A 19,134-nucleotide genomic window follows, 5' to 3' on the forward strand; every position below is an offset into this window, starting at 1 on the left:
ACGTATGAAAAGAAATTGATTGGAATTGACTATTTTTCAAAAAAAATCTATTTAAAAAGTGGCGTTAAATAAATATATCTGAATACAGAGCAGAGCTGTTCAGCAAAGATAGCAAAAATAACAGAGAAGCAGCATGGAAACTTGAAAAAAAAATTGAGAATGGGAGTCTTAGCATTCCTTGTATCCTTTTCCTTGGGATTTTCAGAGTAAAAATTGGAGATTTTAAAAAATATGTGCTGCAAAACTAGTGATTTTTGCATTTTTGCTCCATTTTTCAACATCTTTGGAGACTGGAAATTATACAATTATATCATCACTTCAGCATTAGGGCTCATATCCTCTATACTTACATTCAAATTATTAAAGCTAATTTTTCCTTCCTTCTCTTTTTGCAAAAATCCATGTCACCTTTTGTATTTTTAAACAAGTGCCTCGATGATCTTTAGTCCATCCTCTATCTTCAATGTCCCCTTGCCAACACAGCCAGCATTCAGGACCAATTTTAAGAAAATAAAACATGGACACACAGTAAGGAAAAAAAACAATAAAGGAAACTTTACGGGTCCTGCTTCCATGTGAAAAGATATGTTAGTATCATCAGAAAAGCCTCAAAAGTCAATAAGTCACCAAAATCAAACCACATACATCCAAGTCTCTTACCAGCATTAAGGTTATTTCTAAGGAAAATTGCAACAGGCAAGTTCATACAGGTCAGATGATATAGCTGAAAACTATACAGAGACCAACAGGCTTCATATGACCCCAGAGGACTGTCAAGAAATTAAAGCCCAATTAGTTATAAAGCCTTTTTCTCCAACTTTCTGTTTGACATCAAATGCTGTAATAAGCCCAGAGGCAGGGCGAGAAAAAAACCCAAAATTTAGAAAGGCTGACATCATACCTTAGTTAGTAAAATTCAGACACAGTACAGCCATAGGAAAGGGCCTTAATGAACTAAACACTAGGAAACTAAACGCAGAGAAACAAAGAAATAAAGTAAAAATAAGCAATTAATTTAAAAGGCTTAGGGATTACTATCAAGTATTCTAATATTAAAGTTTCAATATTACATGCTTTTGTGCCCTTTCTTGGTGCTAAATTATTTCTAAATTTAAGTCATGGTGCCCAAATACTTTGGTGATGGCCAGCTTAGAAGTGTGTGTGATTTCTGTATCCTTGTCAGAAGCAAATGGTGCTTTCATCAGAGGACAATGGATACAGAATTAGGGAAACATTACTGAACCAGGTTATTAGGTTAAATAATACTTTCAGATTACAATGACAACCTTTGAATTATTAGATGGATAGTTCAGTTCAAAGCTAATAATGGGATTTGAAGAAGTGAGAGAATAGGAATCTAGTTCAGACTGACAAAACAAGTGATGTAATATGCTGAACTGGAGAATATTAGGAAGGGATTAAGAGGTGGCAGATGTGTGTATGAGCCGACTATGTAGATATAAAAAAGCAGTGAGGTGGTATAGTAGCCGTGCACTAGGCTGCACGAAAGAAAAGAAAATCAATATTACAAGGTGAAGATGAATTGTATTCCATTGGATAAAATATTTTGGAACAATAGTAGTGGAAAAGCAAACGGATTTTTATTTAAAGAAAAGTACATGGAGCCCAATCCCTATCTCCATTTAAGTCCATGGAGTTTTGCCCTAGATGTAAATGGGAGCAAGACGAAGCCTATAATATACGGTGCACCAAATATATTGTCTTGAGGATAACACTTTTATAATAAACTTTTTAAGTGGTTATATGTTTATTATTATTCTGAAGGAGATTTTCTACTTCAACAACAACAACTAGAGGTTCCAGTCAGGAACAAGGCCCCCACTGTGGTAGGCACCATACACAGTCTCCACAAAAATGCCCCAGAAAGCTTACAGCCTATGTAGCTAGTAATCCAGAGTTCTAAAGGAAAAACAAATATTACAGGAGTCAGTTATAAGGTAATATAACACACTCTCTTGCCAGTGCCCTTTGCTCCCCATAGTGCATTTTCTAGTGCTCTGTTTCTGCCTAGATTTAAATGGATATTCTTCTCTGACATTACGGGGTTCCATGTTTATTGTGTCTCTGACTTGCAGATCTTTGTCCTTGGTTTACTAGAAAGGATATTTTTGCCTCTAGAGAGTAACTCTGAAAATTGGATTGGAAAAATCAAGCTGGGTTTTCCCTCTCCTTCTACATGATTAAAGTTTCTGCTGGCCAAATTATATCCCACTCCCTCCAAAAGGTCTGTACTGTTGTGCTTCACCAACAGAAATGTTTACTAAGTTACAAGTTACAACATGGAACAGAATCCAGTGTGCTATTTCAGCAGAGCCAATAGGATTTAAAAGCAGAAACTTCTGTCACTGCAGTAAGCAGAAATGACTGAATACATACAGAAGAAAGCATACATACAAGATGATTAATGTGCAACTTTTAAAACAGTCACTTTTCAGAATATAATTCACACTTTAGGTGGTTCAAATGGTGGCGATTCCACATAAGTCTAAGATTCCAGTCAGAATTTTTTACCCTGAAATAATTGCTTATTTCAGACTATCAAGACAAAATTCTTACATTGCTTGGAATTAAAAATAGTTAATGGATTTAAAATATCCAAGTTCAAAAAGTAACATATCTATTTTAAGTGACTAACTGCTTAATCTGTTTTCAACAGTAATTTCCTTTCACAGTAATGAACAAATAATATACAAGCAAAAAGCAAGCTGAATTCCCAAGAGCATCTTCCCTTAGATTCAGAGTGATAAGTCATATCAAACACTCTCTGGACATTTTTTCATTAAATTTATTTAGGTTGCCTTTATGTACTCACTTCAACACAAAGTACACATTCATCATTGTTGTAGATTCTTGAAAACCGATACATCTTTCATTCTTTGGTATTTTATCCAGCACTATAGGCTACATGATCTGAATACCAATTATAGAGGTCTGAAATCTGTTGGGAAACTTATCTTTAATACAGGATTTACTGAAGGGCTTGGGCTTTTCCACTCATTGTGACATCAGCCAAGAGACTGGTCCATCTGACATATCTTGGCAAAATTTATTCTACCTTAACGAAAAAAATTGAAGGGAAACTACTGTACTAAACGTAATCCTGAATATTCAGAATAGGAGAAGTGACACCAAAAGCATACAAGATCCTTCTCATTAAGTGAGAGAAGGAAACATTCAATGTTGAGATAACTACAAAAGCTTGCAGTACAGATTCATTGGTATTACAGCATCTTTTAATTATACTAACCAAAATATACACACAAAAATGTGCATTTTACATATACTCAAAAAAGTCACTGTGTTCCATAAGAACTTAGAATGTAAACATTAGCAAAATGTCCTTACTGCAGTAACAGAAGCAAATGTTGTCAGCACTACAGGTTAAGTAATTGCATTAAAGATGCTGCCAGAAGAAAGCTACAGAAGCCCAGCGTTCAGAGACACTGATCCAGAAGACCTCACCCCATACAACTCCACTGATTTCACTAGATGAAAATAGAATATGGATCACAGATCTTGGCATTGGCTGTTTCAAGCTTGGAGCTAAATATAAGAGGCTCTACATTCACATGCCTGAGTGAGAGAACTTAACTTTCCGAGGTCAATGTCATGATTTTAGTTTTCAGGTAGAGCAGCCACCAGGCCACATGAACAGTTAATTACCAAAATGAAATGTTGTTTGACTCATCCCTCTTTGTTCGCTACATCAGTTACATTCCAAGAGATGTGACTGCTGAACTAACTGTAACAAATCTCTATGTTTTCTACAACAAAAGATCATTTTATCTCCAGTGCAAAGCAGTCAGAGAGTTAAAAAGCTTTTATAAAATCTCAGCACTGAACCCACAGTAGTAAGAAAGTCATTCTGGCTGCTGGTTTTAGCAAATACAGAAGGCTTGATGTAAAGCAGCTTACAACTAAAATTCACATTCTGTTTTAAAAGTGGAAACGCATTTTTTAAAAAAAGCAGATTATTGCTGTGTCTCAACAAGTCCTTTCTTTAATAAAGAACATACTGCCTTCATAGAAAATACATGTTTGACACCTAACAGACAAGGTAGCTCAAGAAGAAAAATAATAATTTGCATGCCATGAATATTTCTTCATTGGTCAAAGTTTGGCAACAGTACAACTAAATGGTGTCATTCCAATTATGCTTCCCAAACCGTGGTGCTGATAATTTTAAAACTGTGAAACAATCGTGAGTGAAACCAGAAGGCATTATCTAAATCAAAGAGCTCTGGACTGAAGAAAAAAAATGCTGTTGTAATTCAGATTCTTGTCATGTGTGACTAGAGAAATACTGGAGGTTCCTCAAAATGTGCTGTCAGCAAGCCTGTTGGAACATTAGATATGCTGTGCAGAGAAAAACAAAAACAAAAACAGGAAAGGTGAAACTGAACTTCCTCGTCTTGCAGTAGTGCTACTATGTTCAAACTAAACACACTAACGTTCATTTTCAAAGAGAAAAAGATTAAAACCCCCCCCCCACTCACCTCTCATCATTTTATAAAAATGTAATACCCTAAGGCCTATTTCCCCACCCCCCCCAAAGAACACCACCACCACCACGAACAGGAATCTTTCTGATGATGGGAGTTATGATTTCAAATTGGGGTGATGGGAGTACTGCAACGTTGCACTAATGGGAGATTTATGTTAATCCCCCACAATGATGATTGAATTTATTCCTAAATATCAACAAAATTGAGCCCTTGATACTGGATCTTGATTTCTGATCATGGGATCACTGTACAGTTGGACTAGCTACTGTGCCCATATGTGTAAGCATACCCTTTAACTCATTTTATAGGATGTGCGTGGGAGCTGATTACAAAGTTATATTAACTTGAGTATCGTGCACTTTGGAGGACCCATTATAAAAGAACTAAAAATACAAGTAGGGCATAAAGTTGCCTGCAAGAACTCTCTGATTACAAATATTTAGAGGGCACAAAAATGACAAGCAAGTGCAAATAAATACCAAGCATACAAAGTAACATATTATGTAAAAATGATTAAATCTTAATGTAACATACATTTCTATTTAACTAGGCCATACCGGCTATACTTCTGTTATTCTAAGCATGCAAACATCCTACAAAAAATTCTGTGAATTTTACAATATTGTTTACCAAAGAGTAACTTCAAGAAGACAAAGCAGAATACTCACGTTAGATGAGAGGGCTGGAAGATATTTTCCCATGGTTTAGATGCCTTTGGTCACAGCTGACTGCCAGATCTTGGAAGCTACTCACTGATTATTATGCCAACCAATCCCAAGCATAGCTAATATTTTTATTTATTTTATTTTTTTATCACCGGCCCAGATGAAAAAACAAACAAACAAACCAACCAAAAAAAGCTCCACCATTGGCCCAGCCTTGTCAAATAACATCACACACAACTACACTCATACACTCATGCCTCCTTGGACACTTCATACCAATTGTTCTCTTTCTACTTTCACAAACACTTCACATCAGCTTCTGTATTGCACTGATCATTCCGTAATTCACTTAATAATCACCTCCTACCTCAATCACCAACCTGCTAAATTTAATTCAACCCCATTCATCCCTCTACCCACTGAGCATCATTCCACTTAATTCACCACTCTCTGCTCTCTCCATCTCTAGCAGTATCTTCTCTAATTTTCCCACACCACAATTCAGTTTCCCAAATCTATTGTCATTCAGCAGAGACTTTTCAAAACTATACTGGCCATCTCAGCCGCTCAGGCTCCTCACAGCTACCTCAGCACGTTTCCCTAACATAGCAGCTACAGCACCAGTTGCACTCATCAGTACCTGTTTTAAAGAGGGGGTTTTTTTTTGCAACTATGGGAAGAATAACTGCTTAGATTCTGCAGAACATGACTGGTCATGCTGGCCTGGGAAAAATGCTTACTTTTCCTAGAGGAGCAGGATTTTGCAAAGACTTTTTAGATAGTACAAGCAGAGAGCTATTTCTTGTCTCTGAAATAAAAATAACAAATGTACCAAAGGGCCTGGATTGTTTTGCCATCCAGGACATTACTATTTGAAATGTGGTTTCATATGTTTGCTGGCTAGCCAAGCAAGGGATGGGAGAGCTCTGAGCAACTCCTGAAGCTGCTGCAACTGTACAGACACTCTTGACTTGCTCATTAGCAAACAGCAATAGACTGTGATATACTCTACATCCGTGCTCTTTCCCATGAGCGATACTGTGCGTGCATCTTAATGAAAGAGTGTTCCAGCCTGCACACCAGGAACTAGGAATGAGTTTGTTGTAGAATGATTTGCCATGAAACAAACAAAATTATGTAGGGTTTAAAAACAGCCATTCTGTAGCGAGAACAGGTGAGTAAGGATTTTAACCTATAAGGATATACTATAAGAGACACAAGCCAAGAGTGCAACATTACAACTATGATGATGTGAGATGCTGTAGATGGCATTTAACAATTGATATAAGCAGTTGTGTTGCTAGGCAATAGTTTCAAGTGTGTTTTTCCTTTTTACTTTGATACACTTAAAGTGCAGTCAATCAGCTATGACATACTTCAGTGGAGCGGGACGACATTAGGCTGGTACCACTAGCCAGTTTAACTGATTACCAGTGGGGGTATTTAGTACACTAGCAGCAGGAACATTCTGTAACAAAAATCTATTAAGATTGTCTAGCAGCGTACAGGCATCTGGGATACTCCTATAAAAGTTCATATACTCTCCCACAGATTGAGTATTTTGACCCCATCTGTGCTTTTAATAAGGAAGGATACTGTCCTCTCTTGATTTTCGTGCACTTCTGAAAATGAGGAAAGCATCGATAACTGCTGTCTAAAGGGGTAACTTTCCAGAACATTCACACAGAATGTCAGCAAGTTTTCTGGGAGCAAAGATGATTTCTCTCTATATATTTTAATACCTCCACGTCCATAATAGTCAGTGCCTGACAATGGTAGCAAGTACTGCTACAGCTGCATCGCTGTAAGGTCTCCTGTGTAGCCGCTCTATGCTGATGGGAGAATGTTCTCCTGTTGGCATAATTATACTATCCCCAACGACCAGCGGTAGCTATATTGGCAGGAGAGCGTCACCCACCAACATTGCGCTGTCCACACTGGTGCTTTTGTCAGTGAAACGTATGTCAGTAAGTGGAGTGGTTTTTTTCACAACGCTGACCAAAAAAAGCTTTTCCAACAAAAGTGCCAGTGTAGACAGCCTGAGTCACTGCCAAAGAGAAAAACTATTTGTTTCATTAATTTCTACAGTTCTGTTACGTCTTGGTTGCTTTGATTTTAACAATTAACACAAAACCCAGGAAAAACAACAGGATAGTAACCAAAATGATATTTTCATTATCACCTTGAATTCAGACTCTGGCTCCAAGTGCTCAGTGGAAGAAACTCTTAGAATGAGGACCCTCATTTGGGATACTTACTACTTTAAAACTGCCATGTACTGAAGATATTTTTATTCTGAGATGCAGCTTATTATTTTGGTTCCTTTTAAAATGAGCTAGTGTCTTTTGGGGCAATTATTTACGCTGCAATTCTCAAGCTGTATTGCTTGTATGTCTATATTACGTATTTGCCTGGGCACAACACTTCAGAATGTAAGTAATTCTACTCTTCCTATCCTCTCCGTACTACACACATGCACAACTTTCATCAGTTGGTGGAGGATCGTTATAGCCAGAACCACAATTCACACATTGCAACAACATTACACACTTTGTAACTGCTTTCTTTACACTGTAAGCTTTGATGGGAAAAGAAAAAGAAAATGGTCTCCAAAATCATGTTCACCAAATTATACTAGGATTTAAGTGCATGCAGTTTGTATGAGGGCAAAACTTACAAATTCAGATATCTACACATCAGTGTTGCGGCTGTTCCGGACTGATATTCATAGTCCTATAGATTTCTTTGAGAAGTAGCAAAGCTGTGTCTTCAGATTCCCTATGAATAAAAAGGGTCTGTTAGCTGTTTTTTATAAGCAACATTCTGTGGCTTGAGACAAGTCCTAGGAGTTGTTCAAATATTGCACAAGCCCCTTTCATATCTTTTCAAACATGCCAGAAGGCAACTGAGTGAGAGAGAGGTGTAATTATGACTGATTATGATCTATATTAAAGGATGTTGCCCTCTAAGAAATGCTGTTTATACATTGCTTTAAAAATGTAGTTAAAAATGCAACAGAAATTATATGATTGCTCAAATATTTACAAAGAGATCCAGCATACAGGTAATAACCACATTATACCCTGATAAAATAAGCAGCAAACTTTCAGGCAAAGGGATCAAGGCCAGGGTTTCCTCCTCCTGAAGGTTTGACTCATTTCACTGATGTCTTCCTGAGAAAACTTTTCAATATGAATTTTTGGGTATTACCCACTATATGCTGCACTGATTAGGTACTTTAACATGGTTTAGTCTATTAGAGTAACAAATCTTTAGATAGAAAAAAATAACTACAGACTGCCACCTTGTGGACAACATAAACTACACAAATATTAATAAACAAAGATAAAAAAAAATCCAGACAATGATGGCTTGTGCAGAAGAACTCACCACTGGAATTTATTATTGATTAGATTAGGGAAACTGAACCACCAGAGCAAACTGTTGATACAACTGGCATCCATCAGGATTGGAGCCTTGATAAGAACACCTCCTATGCAATCAACTATCAATTCACCACCATGTAAACATCATCAACATTAAAAAGCCCCATGAGATATTACTTCAAGTCCTCTGGTTTAACCACTGGACAACATTGCCTATTTCAAGACACAATTTCCATTATTTCTATAGAGTTTTTACTTTCCAATAGTCTGAAGACATTTCAGTGTATGATGACCAGATGTCCCGATTTTATAGGGACAGTCCCAATTTTTGGGTCTTTTTCTTATATAGGCTCCTTTTATCCTCCACTCCCTATCCCAATTTTTCATTTGCTGTCTGGTCACCCTATTTCAGTGACACCTGATAACTAGTGCAGTAAGCTACTTGTGTTTCTATTATTATGAAAATTATAGTAAAACCAAACAGTACTAGTTTCACTCAGCCAAAAAAAGGCCAATGTTTTGAAGGAACAATTTTAGCTTATTTTTGTTTTTCCAAATACTAACTGGTCTTTGCAACAAGAGAAAAAGATACAGTTAACTAATCATTTGGCAGTTTGAGGATCAGTTGTTGTTCATGTCGTACACAAGTCATGTTAGCTATCACATGCCATTTACATAATGTCAATGTCATCCCACACCCCATGTCTATTCAAACGTACTGTTTGTACTGTGGTAATAAAATGCACAAATCTAAGATACACAAAAGTGAGAAATTAAGTATGCATAAGAGGGAACACAGATTGGCACCTTTTTCCTTTCAACGGGTTATTGCTTTTCATGCAAGTCACTCTATATCTGTACCATCTGAAATGCATGAAATTAGTTTTTGAGGTTTTTTTTTTTTAATTATTTTTTTACATTCAAAATCCAGATAACGTAACGGTGTTTTGCATGGCCAATTACATGATGGGGGAATTGAAATTTCCTTTTTTATATCCTAAAAACCAGCTTTGAAACCATTGTGTACATCAGCAGTAAAAATCATAACAAATATCAAAGCTTTGAAGGAAGATCCATTTGTGGCAATTCTTTTTCTTTATGTTAAAATCTGATGACTGAGCATTAATATCCTGCAATTTTTCATTCCCACACAATAAAGTTTTGCTACTTATAGTGCTTTTTCGTCATCTCTTCAGGAATGGTTTCATTTGAAAAGCTGCAGCTGTCAAAACAAACATGGTGTCCTTGCCTAACCTTGAAAATTATCTTTGCTACATTTATCTTTTTTGTGCACCAAGTTCAGAATAGGGAGAAAGTCAAGGCAAAGCATCATATGAGAGATAAGAATGTACTTTTGTTTCTTCGCAGAAAAATAGCAGTTATTTCAGAAATAAATGATAATGCTACCAAGATAGGTGCATACACACTTCTGAGAGTGACATTCCAAGATAACCCCAAAGAAAAAGATTGGTTTCTAAAGAACTGGCTGATTTCAGAATACCAGGGAGCTCACACACATTCTAAAATATCAGGTGAAACTCTAGATGTAGTCAGTGCAAAACATGTCACCAGAAAAATAAGTCACACTAGAAACAGTACTATTCATCCAGGTACAACATGATGTCCAGAAAGAGAAGTGTTGGCCATTTAAATAGCAATGAAAACCATTCTCAGCTTGTGCAGGAGCAGGGGTGAGTAGAGGCTCATGGTGGCAGATGATTAAGGATGCTGTTATAAAAGGTTGAAGCTAAATTCATGCTAGGAGATTCAATTGAAGTAGTAATGTCTTCAGAGAGACTAGCCAGATGACCTAGCAGCTGGACAACCTAAGTAGAATGTCTCTGAGCGATGTGTACAGAACTTCATGTGGCTGAACAAAGCCAATACTCTAGGTTAGAAGAGTCTGAGGCTTGAAACAGAGGCTGATGCACCTCTGCTAAGGTGCTGATTAACACGACCTGGAAGCTGTGGGTCAGCCAAGTAGTAGCATTTAGACATGGCTCTCTTGGACGCAGCCTGATCTAACACCAGTGCCAAAAGAAACAAGAAGCTGACATGAACAATGGTTTAGTCAGCTTTAGATAAAATCCAAAGGACCTTTTAATATTTTGTTTGATACAAAAGACCTTGCTAGTCACAAGAAGAGAGAGTGGCAGAAAGTTTGATTAAATGTGGAATACTATGAGTGACCAACTTATACTTCCAAGAGAGTGTAAAGGGAAGAAGTTATTCTGAGTCTCACTCAGAGAGAGTCAGTGCTCCTCAGGAATACAATTTCTCAGTGCTAGTTGCCCACACACATGATAAACTCTGTCTCCCTCAAGCAAAGAACATGTTCACTGTAATGGTTTTCTTTTCCACAAGGCTGCAAAATTTGGAGAATTAGAGGAATATTTCTTCCAAAAAGACAAGCTGATCTACATTACATAGCTGCTACTCGCTGGCTATCTTAGGTACTAAAATGACCCCAATGGAAGAGGGCAAATACAGTGCCAATCTATAAAAAGGGGAATAACAATACCCCAGGGAATTACAGACTACTCAGTTTAACTTCAGAACCTAGAGAGATAATGGAGCAAATAATCAAGCAATCAATTTGCAAGCACCTAGAAGACAATACAGTAGAACCTCAGAATTATGAACACCTCAGGAATGGAGGTTGTTCATAATTCTGAAATGTTCGTAACTCTGAACAACATTATGATTATTCTTTCAATAGTTTACAACTAAACACTGACTTAATACAGCTTTGTATGTATTTGTATGTATAATACAGCTTTGTATGTTGCTTTCCACTTTTTTTTTTTTTTTTTTTAAGTTGTTTACTTTTAACAAAGTACTGTACTCTTTATATTTTGGTCTCTGCTGCTGCCTGATTGCATACTTCCGGTTCCAAATGAGGTGTGTGGTTGACCGATCAATTCATAACTCTGGTGTTCATAACTCTGAGGTTCTACTGTAAAGTGATAAGTAAGAGTCAACACTGATTTGCAAAGAACAAATCATGTGAAAGCAATCTGATAGCTTTCTTTGAAAGGATAACAAGCTTGTGGATGGGGTAAAATGGTAGATGTGATATATCTTGACTTCATAAGACTTTTGATACTGTCCTACATGAACTCCTCATTAATAAAATAGGGAAATATAGACTAGATAAAGCGACTATAAAGTGGCTGCGTAACTGGTTGGAAAACCATTCCCAGAAAGTAATCATCAGTGGTTCAAAATCAAGTTGGAAGGGCATATTGAATAGGGTTCTGCAGGGATTGGTCCTGGGTCTGTTCAATACCTTCATAAAGGATTTAGATAATGGCACAGAGAGTACACTTACAAAGTTTGCAGGTGATACCAAGCTGGGAGAGGTTGCAAGTGCTTTGGGGGATAGGTTTAAAATTCAAAATGATCTGGACATACTGGAGAAATGGTCTGAAGTAAATAGAATGAAATTCAATAAGGACATATGCAAAGAATTCCACTTAGGACGGACCAATCAATTGCACACATACAAAATGGGAAATGACTCCCTACAAAGAATTAAAGATATAGCAAATATGACCTACAAGGAAAGATTGAAAAATCTGGGTCTGTTTCTTCTGGAGAAGAGAAGACAGAGGGGACATAACAGTTTAAGTACATAAAAGGTTGTTACGAGGAGGAAGAAGAAAAATTGTTCTCCTTAACCTCTCAGGCTAAGACAAGAAACAATGAGCCTAAAATTGCCACAAGGGAGGCTTAGGTTGGACATTAGGAAAAACTTCTGTCAGGGTAGCTAAGCACTGGAACAAACTGCCTAGGGAGGTTATGGAGTCTTCGTCACTGGAGGATTTTAAGAACGGATTAGACAAAAACACCTGTCAGGAATGGTTTAGTTATTACTTAGTCCTGCCTTGACATCAGGGGACTGGACTAGATGACCTACTGAGGTCCTTTCCAGTCCTTCACTTCTACAATTTTACCGTATTATCTGAGCACTGCATAATCTTTATTCCTCTTCACAACACTCCCTATAAGGCACGGAAATGGTATTATCCCCATTTGACAAATGAGGAACTGAGGCAGAGACTAAGGGTAAAAATTTTAAAAGCACTTAACTGACTTCAGAGCCTAAGCTAATTTGTAAGAATCCCTTTGAGTTTGGTTTTGAAAATGGTTCTTTGGGACTTGCCCAGGCTGACAGGAGCCTGTATAGATTCACCAAACCCAGGTCCTCCCAAGTGCCAGGTTAGACTCTTAACAACTGGGCCATTCCTTCTCTTTATAGTACTGTATCAAAGGCAACCTTTCTTTAACCACTGTGCACCAGCAAAGCCATGCCAAAATTGAAGGTGCGCACTCATTAGTAAAAATCCAGCATAGCTTGTATTGTTTCTAACCTACTCCAACCGATATCCCCCTTTCTACCACACCTGATCAGGATTTTTCTTCAGTATGATACTGTGTAGAACACTGCTATTTCTGTCAAAATTAAAAAATAAAATAAAATAAAAAAAAAGTCTGGAAAATTAAGCTCTATAGCATGACATTTGTCAGAGTGATCCTCCGAATTTTCATAAAGAAAATGATAGAAACAAACAGCAGCATTCTTGTTATTGTCACGCTGGTCGCAGATAAACTATACAAAATAAGAGGAAGAGAACTGGTAATTAAGTAAACTGAATTAAATATATATAACTACATTGGAAAAGTAAAATTTATGGAATTACAGAAAAGAATATGTAATTCTTACCAATAACACAAGTGACTCTGTAGAGCAAAAAGGTATTCATTGAAACTTTCTATTGGTTTTTCCTGTAGAACATAGTCAATACGACGTCCTCCATTTAGCATCCCGACCTTTCCTAAGAAATCCTCATCCTTCAAAAGATCTGGACTTTCGGCAGTCTTTTCAGCTAGAATTGATAGTTTTAATATTGAAGTCAGTCACAAGATCAACCCTTTATTACTGCTTGATTCTATGACTAGAAAAAGGATGCCACCATTTTCTACATTAGTTTCTGGGAAGACAGTAGTAGCCTCAATTCAACTGTGGAATAAAACACAAATAAGTCCTTTAATGTTTTCTATGTGGCTTATTATTACAAATGGGGGCCTCGGTTTCTTTTTATTATAAATTTAAATAATAGTGCAACCTTGAAGCACAGAGTCTCTGCAAGATATTAGATAAGTAATTAAGAACTACGTCTCACTATCCATTTATATGGTTTCATTCTATCATGCAGCAGTACGGCTAATAACCATAAAAATGAATTGTTTCAATCTGTTTCTGCAGCAGCAATGACCATCCTTAATTGATTGTGAGAGACCAAGGAAGTGTTTCTTCATTCTACCCAGAAATAAAAAAGCATACAATGGTAAATAACACCTGTCAGAAAAGTGATAGCAGGCAGGAATCAAGCCCCCAACCTCCCAAGAGATTAATGTTTGTAGAAGGCAATATCTATTACTTAGACACAGTGTTCATTTCAGTTTCACCACATCCACTCTTTGTGACTCTTGTCTTATTACTCAGCTTGGCCTTCTAGGCAGTAGAGCTTAATTAAAAAGCAGAAATCCCACAGATGTTAAATATTTGTTTACTCATTTTTCTTACAGAAGAGTGAAGGCAAGACATTTAGAAACTTGCTCTTGACATCAGGCTCAATTGTAAGATTACACTAATCAAAGACTCCTTTGAAGTAGATGCTATTAAAATTTAATTTAATAAAAGGCAAAGAAATACAGTACCAAATACAAAGTATAACATATTAAGAATCTGAAAAAGTATGTTTTCCTAGACAAGACCAAATTGTAATTAACTAAATATCTAACATTTCTAATATTCGTTTGAGCTTTGATGTTTCAAAAAATCTGAGATTAGCGTACTAAGAAAATATCCATGAAATGTCAGCCTACCTTCTACCACTTGTTTTTCTTCTTCCTCTTTAATTTGATTAGCTACCTTCTCCAGTTCTGCTTGTAGCTGAGTTGAAGAGGTATGAGCACGTGCAAATTCATTAAGAGTTTGCCAAGCACTCTTCAAAGAGCTGATAAAACCTTGTTTTAGATCTGATCCCATACGAGAGAGAGAATCTTTCAACTCTAAAAAGATCACAATATCAGGATTATTAGTGAAAATGTTAAGTGAACACAATTTTTTTTTTTTAAAGTACTAGCCAAAGGCACCAATTATTGATGCATATATGCCCAGGCCTCTTATTCCTTTTGATTAAGAGACGACATAGAACACAGCATCTTCACTATGAAAGCAGTATTTTGCCACCCACATTTGAAGTAGATGCTGTTAAAGTTTAATTTAATAAAAGGCAAGGAAATACAGTACCAAATACAAAGTATAACATGTTAAGAATCTGAAAAAATATGTTGGAAATGGCCACTTCATCCTAACCAGACAATTTCTTCCTAGAGCTCCACAGGAAGTCAGAACTCCCTCCAGGTCTCTGACAACCTAACTTGGGAAAAGTTCCTTACAGTCCTGAAATGTGTCAGTTTAACCAAGAGCATGTGAGTTAGACACAAGAGTCAAGACTCCAATCTGATTGACGCCCTAGATATTACTACTGTCTCAGTAAGTACTGTATCTTTTCTTGACTACTCCACAGTGACACCAAGTAGAAAGGCTGGCTAGCTCAGTAGCATGAGGATCAACATCCACCCAGGGTAGGTCTAATTTTTCAACTATATGTGGGAGTGGCAGAGTTGCAGGCACTGGGGGACCAAGTTGGGGATCCAGTTAACTTGGCTACTACTACTTATCCTCAGAATCTTAAGAAGTTAATATGAACAGGACAATTACCTGCAACTATTAAAAACACACCTCCCATTAGTGAAGATACTAGTTGATGACTGTTAGCCTTAATTAACAAAAGGGCTAATATTTTCAAAACTAAACAGACTATGGGTGCTCAATCTGAGACACTTTAAAACAGCCTGATTTCAGAAAGCGCTGAGAACCTGCCCTTTGAAATTCAGCCCCTTTAAAGCATCTCAAGTTGGGTCCACAAGAAGTAAGACACCAAAAATCATTAGTCCCTTTTGAAAATGTTGACCTACAATATCTGATGCGTTAGAAAGTCATAGACTATACATATACAGTAAAATATACATATTAAAAAATATTTTACCAAGATGAAGTCTTTTTCTGCCTTTGTGGTGTGGAATGAGAACCGGTTTTATGTCCAAGTCTGGAATAATCATAGGTTCTATCCTATAAGCCACTGGGTCAAGCTGTAAATAAAGAGACAGCCAGAATAAATTAAATAAATAAATAAATTAAATAAATAAATTAAAATTATTTGACATTTAATAATCCAAAACTTTAGTGACATTTCAGTTAAAGAAACCTGTTGACAATTAGTGAAGACAATTTGTAGATTCTCTCTTTTTCAGTTAACTCAAGTGAACTAATATTTAGTTAAATTGTAAATCACTGCTGGTTCATTAACACAATGAGTGTTTTTTCTCTTTGATTCAGAGACTCTAGGAGAGGGACATGATAGCAGAGAGGAACATTATTTTGCCCCAGCTCTTTAACATAATACATCCATTGCACAAAGGATTTCTCTTGCTACAGAATTAACAAATATCAGTAATCATTCAAAACACCCCAAAATCTTGCAGTACACTACTCAACTGTGTTGAAAGCAACACAGAGTCAAGATATAAACTCAAATTTTCCCCAGTTGTCAGTATTTCATATAGCTGGTATACTGGTTGTAACATGACAAGATGGAGATGAAGAGAAAGATAAATCTATTTTATTTCACAACAACAACAACAAAGCATTTCCAAATCTCGATGTGAACATCAGAAGTGGAGGAAGACAAAGAGCACTCTAAAAGTCACATGATAGAAAACAGATTCTCAGTAAGATTATTATTTTGGCTTTGGAAAGCGAAGAGGGCAGGTGGCAAGGTAATTGGGCTAGGTATTAAGTACATGACTTACAACCAGCTACTTATTTTCTGTAGAGGTTCAGAAATAACCAAGGGTAATTGCAACTGTTTAAAATTACTTTTGGTGTGTTAAGAAGTTCAAATGCAGTTCTCCCACCTTCCTTTCATCTAAATTACTAGAAATCCAATCTCACAGGTACTTCGCACTCACTGGATGATAAATATTGAAGAATCCTTTGCAGGTAGGAAGTCTATAGTTCTCATCAATCTTCTCCACTCCTCGTACAGAAAGAAACACACCAATTGGAGAACCCAGGGCAAAGAAATTCTCTGGTTCGAAGTCTAGCACACTGTAAGCCACAGAAACCTAGCAGCACAAAGCAATCAAATCAAACAAACGCCATCTCAAATGTCAGGCAATTCACTTTAAGCCTAACTAAAAAGGAAAGATGGTGACTGACTCAGCAAACATCCAACAACCTGGTAGTTTACATTGCAGGGTGGCAGATATTTGCTGGGATATTCTGCCCATATGGCTTACATAGAGAAGCCTTAGAAAGGCACCTTGAAAAACTTACAGGAAAGTACATGAGGATAAGTCAAACTAACAGGAAACATTTCAGTGTACTTTTTTAAAATAAAACTTTAGATTAAGAACAGATCATTCAAATTTCAGGTCTACAATGATGCAGAACAAAGGTAATGTGTAAGCATCCAAAGAAAACCCAAATGATCATTCAACACTATGGCAGTCCATGGTGCTGTGATTTAACGTAAGAGACCTTGATTTGGGAATGGAGTCAGTTCTAGCCACTCTGAAGGCATAAAATTAATTGCGGTGGCCACAATACTGAAAGCAAAGCCTAATGCTAACTTTAACAAGACCTCCCACGCTTATAGTGAAAAACAAGAAATACGCAAGTTCTTCGCATGACTAGAATGAAATGGGATGTTTTTAATTTTTTTGTTTTAGTATATAGCACTATTCTCAAATAAGATGTTTTAATTAACAATCTTACCTGGCCAGTACCAACTTCAAAATATTCATAGTCAATGTTCACAGAAGAAACCAAGGCACCAACAGGAAGTCTTCTCTTTGACCGCTCATGTAGGCTATCAGGTTCTGAAGTGGCCACAGAAGTAACTGCTTCTTTTGCTTTCTGTGCAGCTTCCTGAGTTTGCACTGCTTTTTTTTCTGCTAATGCTTTTTTCTTTTCCTATTGAAACAAAGTTATCAAAACCAGAACAACTTTATTGCTTTGGAAACTTTTCTCAGTCCCTATCTTGGGCTTTCAGATGTACCTTATGCATTTACATTTGGTCTGTTTCAGATCCCAGAAAAGCATACACACATCCCACCCCACACACCTTTGTTTGTTTGTTTTTTGCCTCTTTCTACCAACCTTCCTTATGGAGCACTGTGGGAACCTGCACAGAGGATTCTACGGAACAACTATCATCAACGCTTGCAGGTAGCCAAATAAAGTACCATAGCATGAAAACTCAGAATATGTGCCATATGACCCAATGAAGCAACCACCACATTCTTTTATTCTTCTAGTTGATGGTAACTGGTTGCCAAGTCACTGAATGTGTTAACATTTATTTTAAGTTTGTGTTAGGAAGAGTGACAGAAAACTGATGGATGGAGGAATTCTTTCATCTATCTTCAAAACAAGTATTGTTTATAGCATGAAATCAGTTCAATATTTGAACAAATGAGGCAGTTTTGTTCATTCTCATTTACAAAAAGCACAGAAAGCGATTACTATGACAATATCAGCTTATAGTAGAAGTGACAGAATACCTGAGAGTCTAAGTTATAAAATGATTAAACTGCAGACCACCTCATTCTGAATTAAGTGCTGTAAGAACTGATACCAATACTGAGCTACCTAGAATTAGTTGTTGGTAGCAATCTAGAATATCGTATTATAAATGCATTTTCACACTGATGACCAACAGCTATTCTCAAGAGTTGAAAATCAACCATTTAAAGAAGGAAGTAATTTGGCATTGCTATTGAAAAGAAACATTTTTCACAAGCACCAATTAAAACACAATCATTAAATGAGGTTATATTTAGAACTAGTATTAAAAAAATTTAATAGCGAACGTGCAAAAAAGATATAAGCATTAATCAGGGAAAGGACTAAGGTAGAGAGAGAAACTTTCACCCCTACGTCATACTTTCAAATCTATTTCAGACCAATAGTGACCACAAGACACTATCTGACTGCTGTTGGGAACCTGAATTCTATTGGACTTTCAGTTGGACTTAGACATTTCTGAATATTTCACCTGTGATGACTAACATATTTCATATATTTTTCTGACAGTATAAAATATAGGGCTGCCAAGTGATTAAAAAAGTAATCGCAATTAATTATAGTGTTAAACAATAATAGAATACCATTTATTTAAATATTTTTGGATGTTTTCTACATTTTCAAATATATTGATTTCAATTACAACACAGAATACAACGTGCACAGTGCTCACTTTTTATTTTGTGCAAATATTTGTAATAAAAAATAAATATATAGTATTTTTCAATTCACCTAATACAGGTACTGCAGTGCAATCTCTTTATCATGAAATCTGAGCTTACAAATGTAGAATTATGTACAAAAAGTAACTGCATTCAAAAATAAAACAATGTAAA

At 36.5% G+C, this 19,134-nt stretch overlaps 1 protein-coding gene across 3 annotated transcripts in view; it reads right to left on the reverse strand.

Annotated features, from left to right (window-relative positions):
- Positions 1 to 1,582: 1,582 nt before the first annotated feature.
- The window catches only part of SEC23IP (SEC23 interacting protein), a 61,299-nt gene continuing 43,747 nt past the window's right edge, over positions 1,583 to 19,134 (reverse strand). Inside the window, exons 13-19 of one of the 3 annotated variants that reach the window (XM_032775598.2) lie at positions 17,489 to 17,686; positions 16,681 to 16,836; positions 15,699 to 15,801; positions 14,470 to 14,655; positions 13,304 to 13,466; positions 7,869 to 7,969; positions 1,583 to 4,377 (exon numbers count right to left, since the gene is read on the reverse strand). In XM_032775598.2, coding sequence (XP_032631489.2) covers positions 7,888 to 7,969; positions 13,304 to 13,466; positions 14,470 to 14,655; positions 15,699 to 15,801; positions 16,681 to 16,836; positions 17,489 to 17,686 — 888 coding nt within the window. In that variant the 3' untranslated portion in view covers positions 1,583 to 4,377; positions 7,869 to 7,887. Of the gene's footprint in view, positions 4,378 to 7,868; positions 7,970 to 11,461; positions 11,534 to 13,303; positions 13,467 to 14,469; positions 14,656 to 15,698; positions 15,802 to 16,680; positions 16,837 to 17,488; positions 17,687 to 19,134 lie in introns of those variants that run through there. The other 2 variants (XR_012657038.1, XM_075072506.1) reach the window with 2 other exon arrangements.

The sequence above is a fragment of the Chelonoidis abingdonii genome, chromosome 15 (assembly GCF_003597395.2).
Source record: "Chelonoidis abingdonii isolate Lonesome George chromosome 15, CheloAbing_2.0, whole genome shotgun sequence".
Lineage (NCBI taxonomy): Eukaryota > Metazoa > Chordata > Testudines > Testudinidae > Chelonoidis > Chelonoidis abingdonii.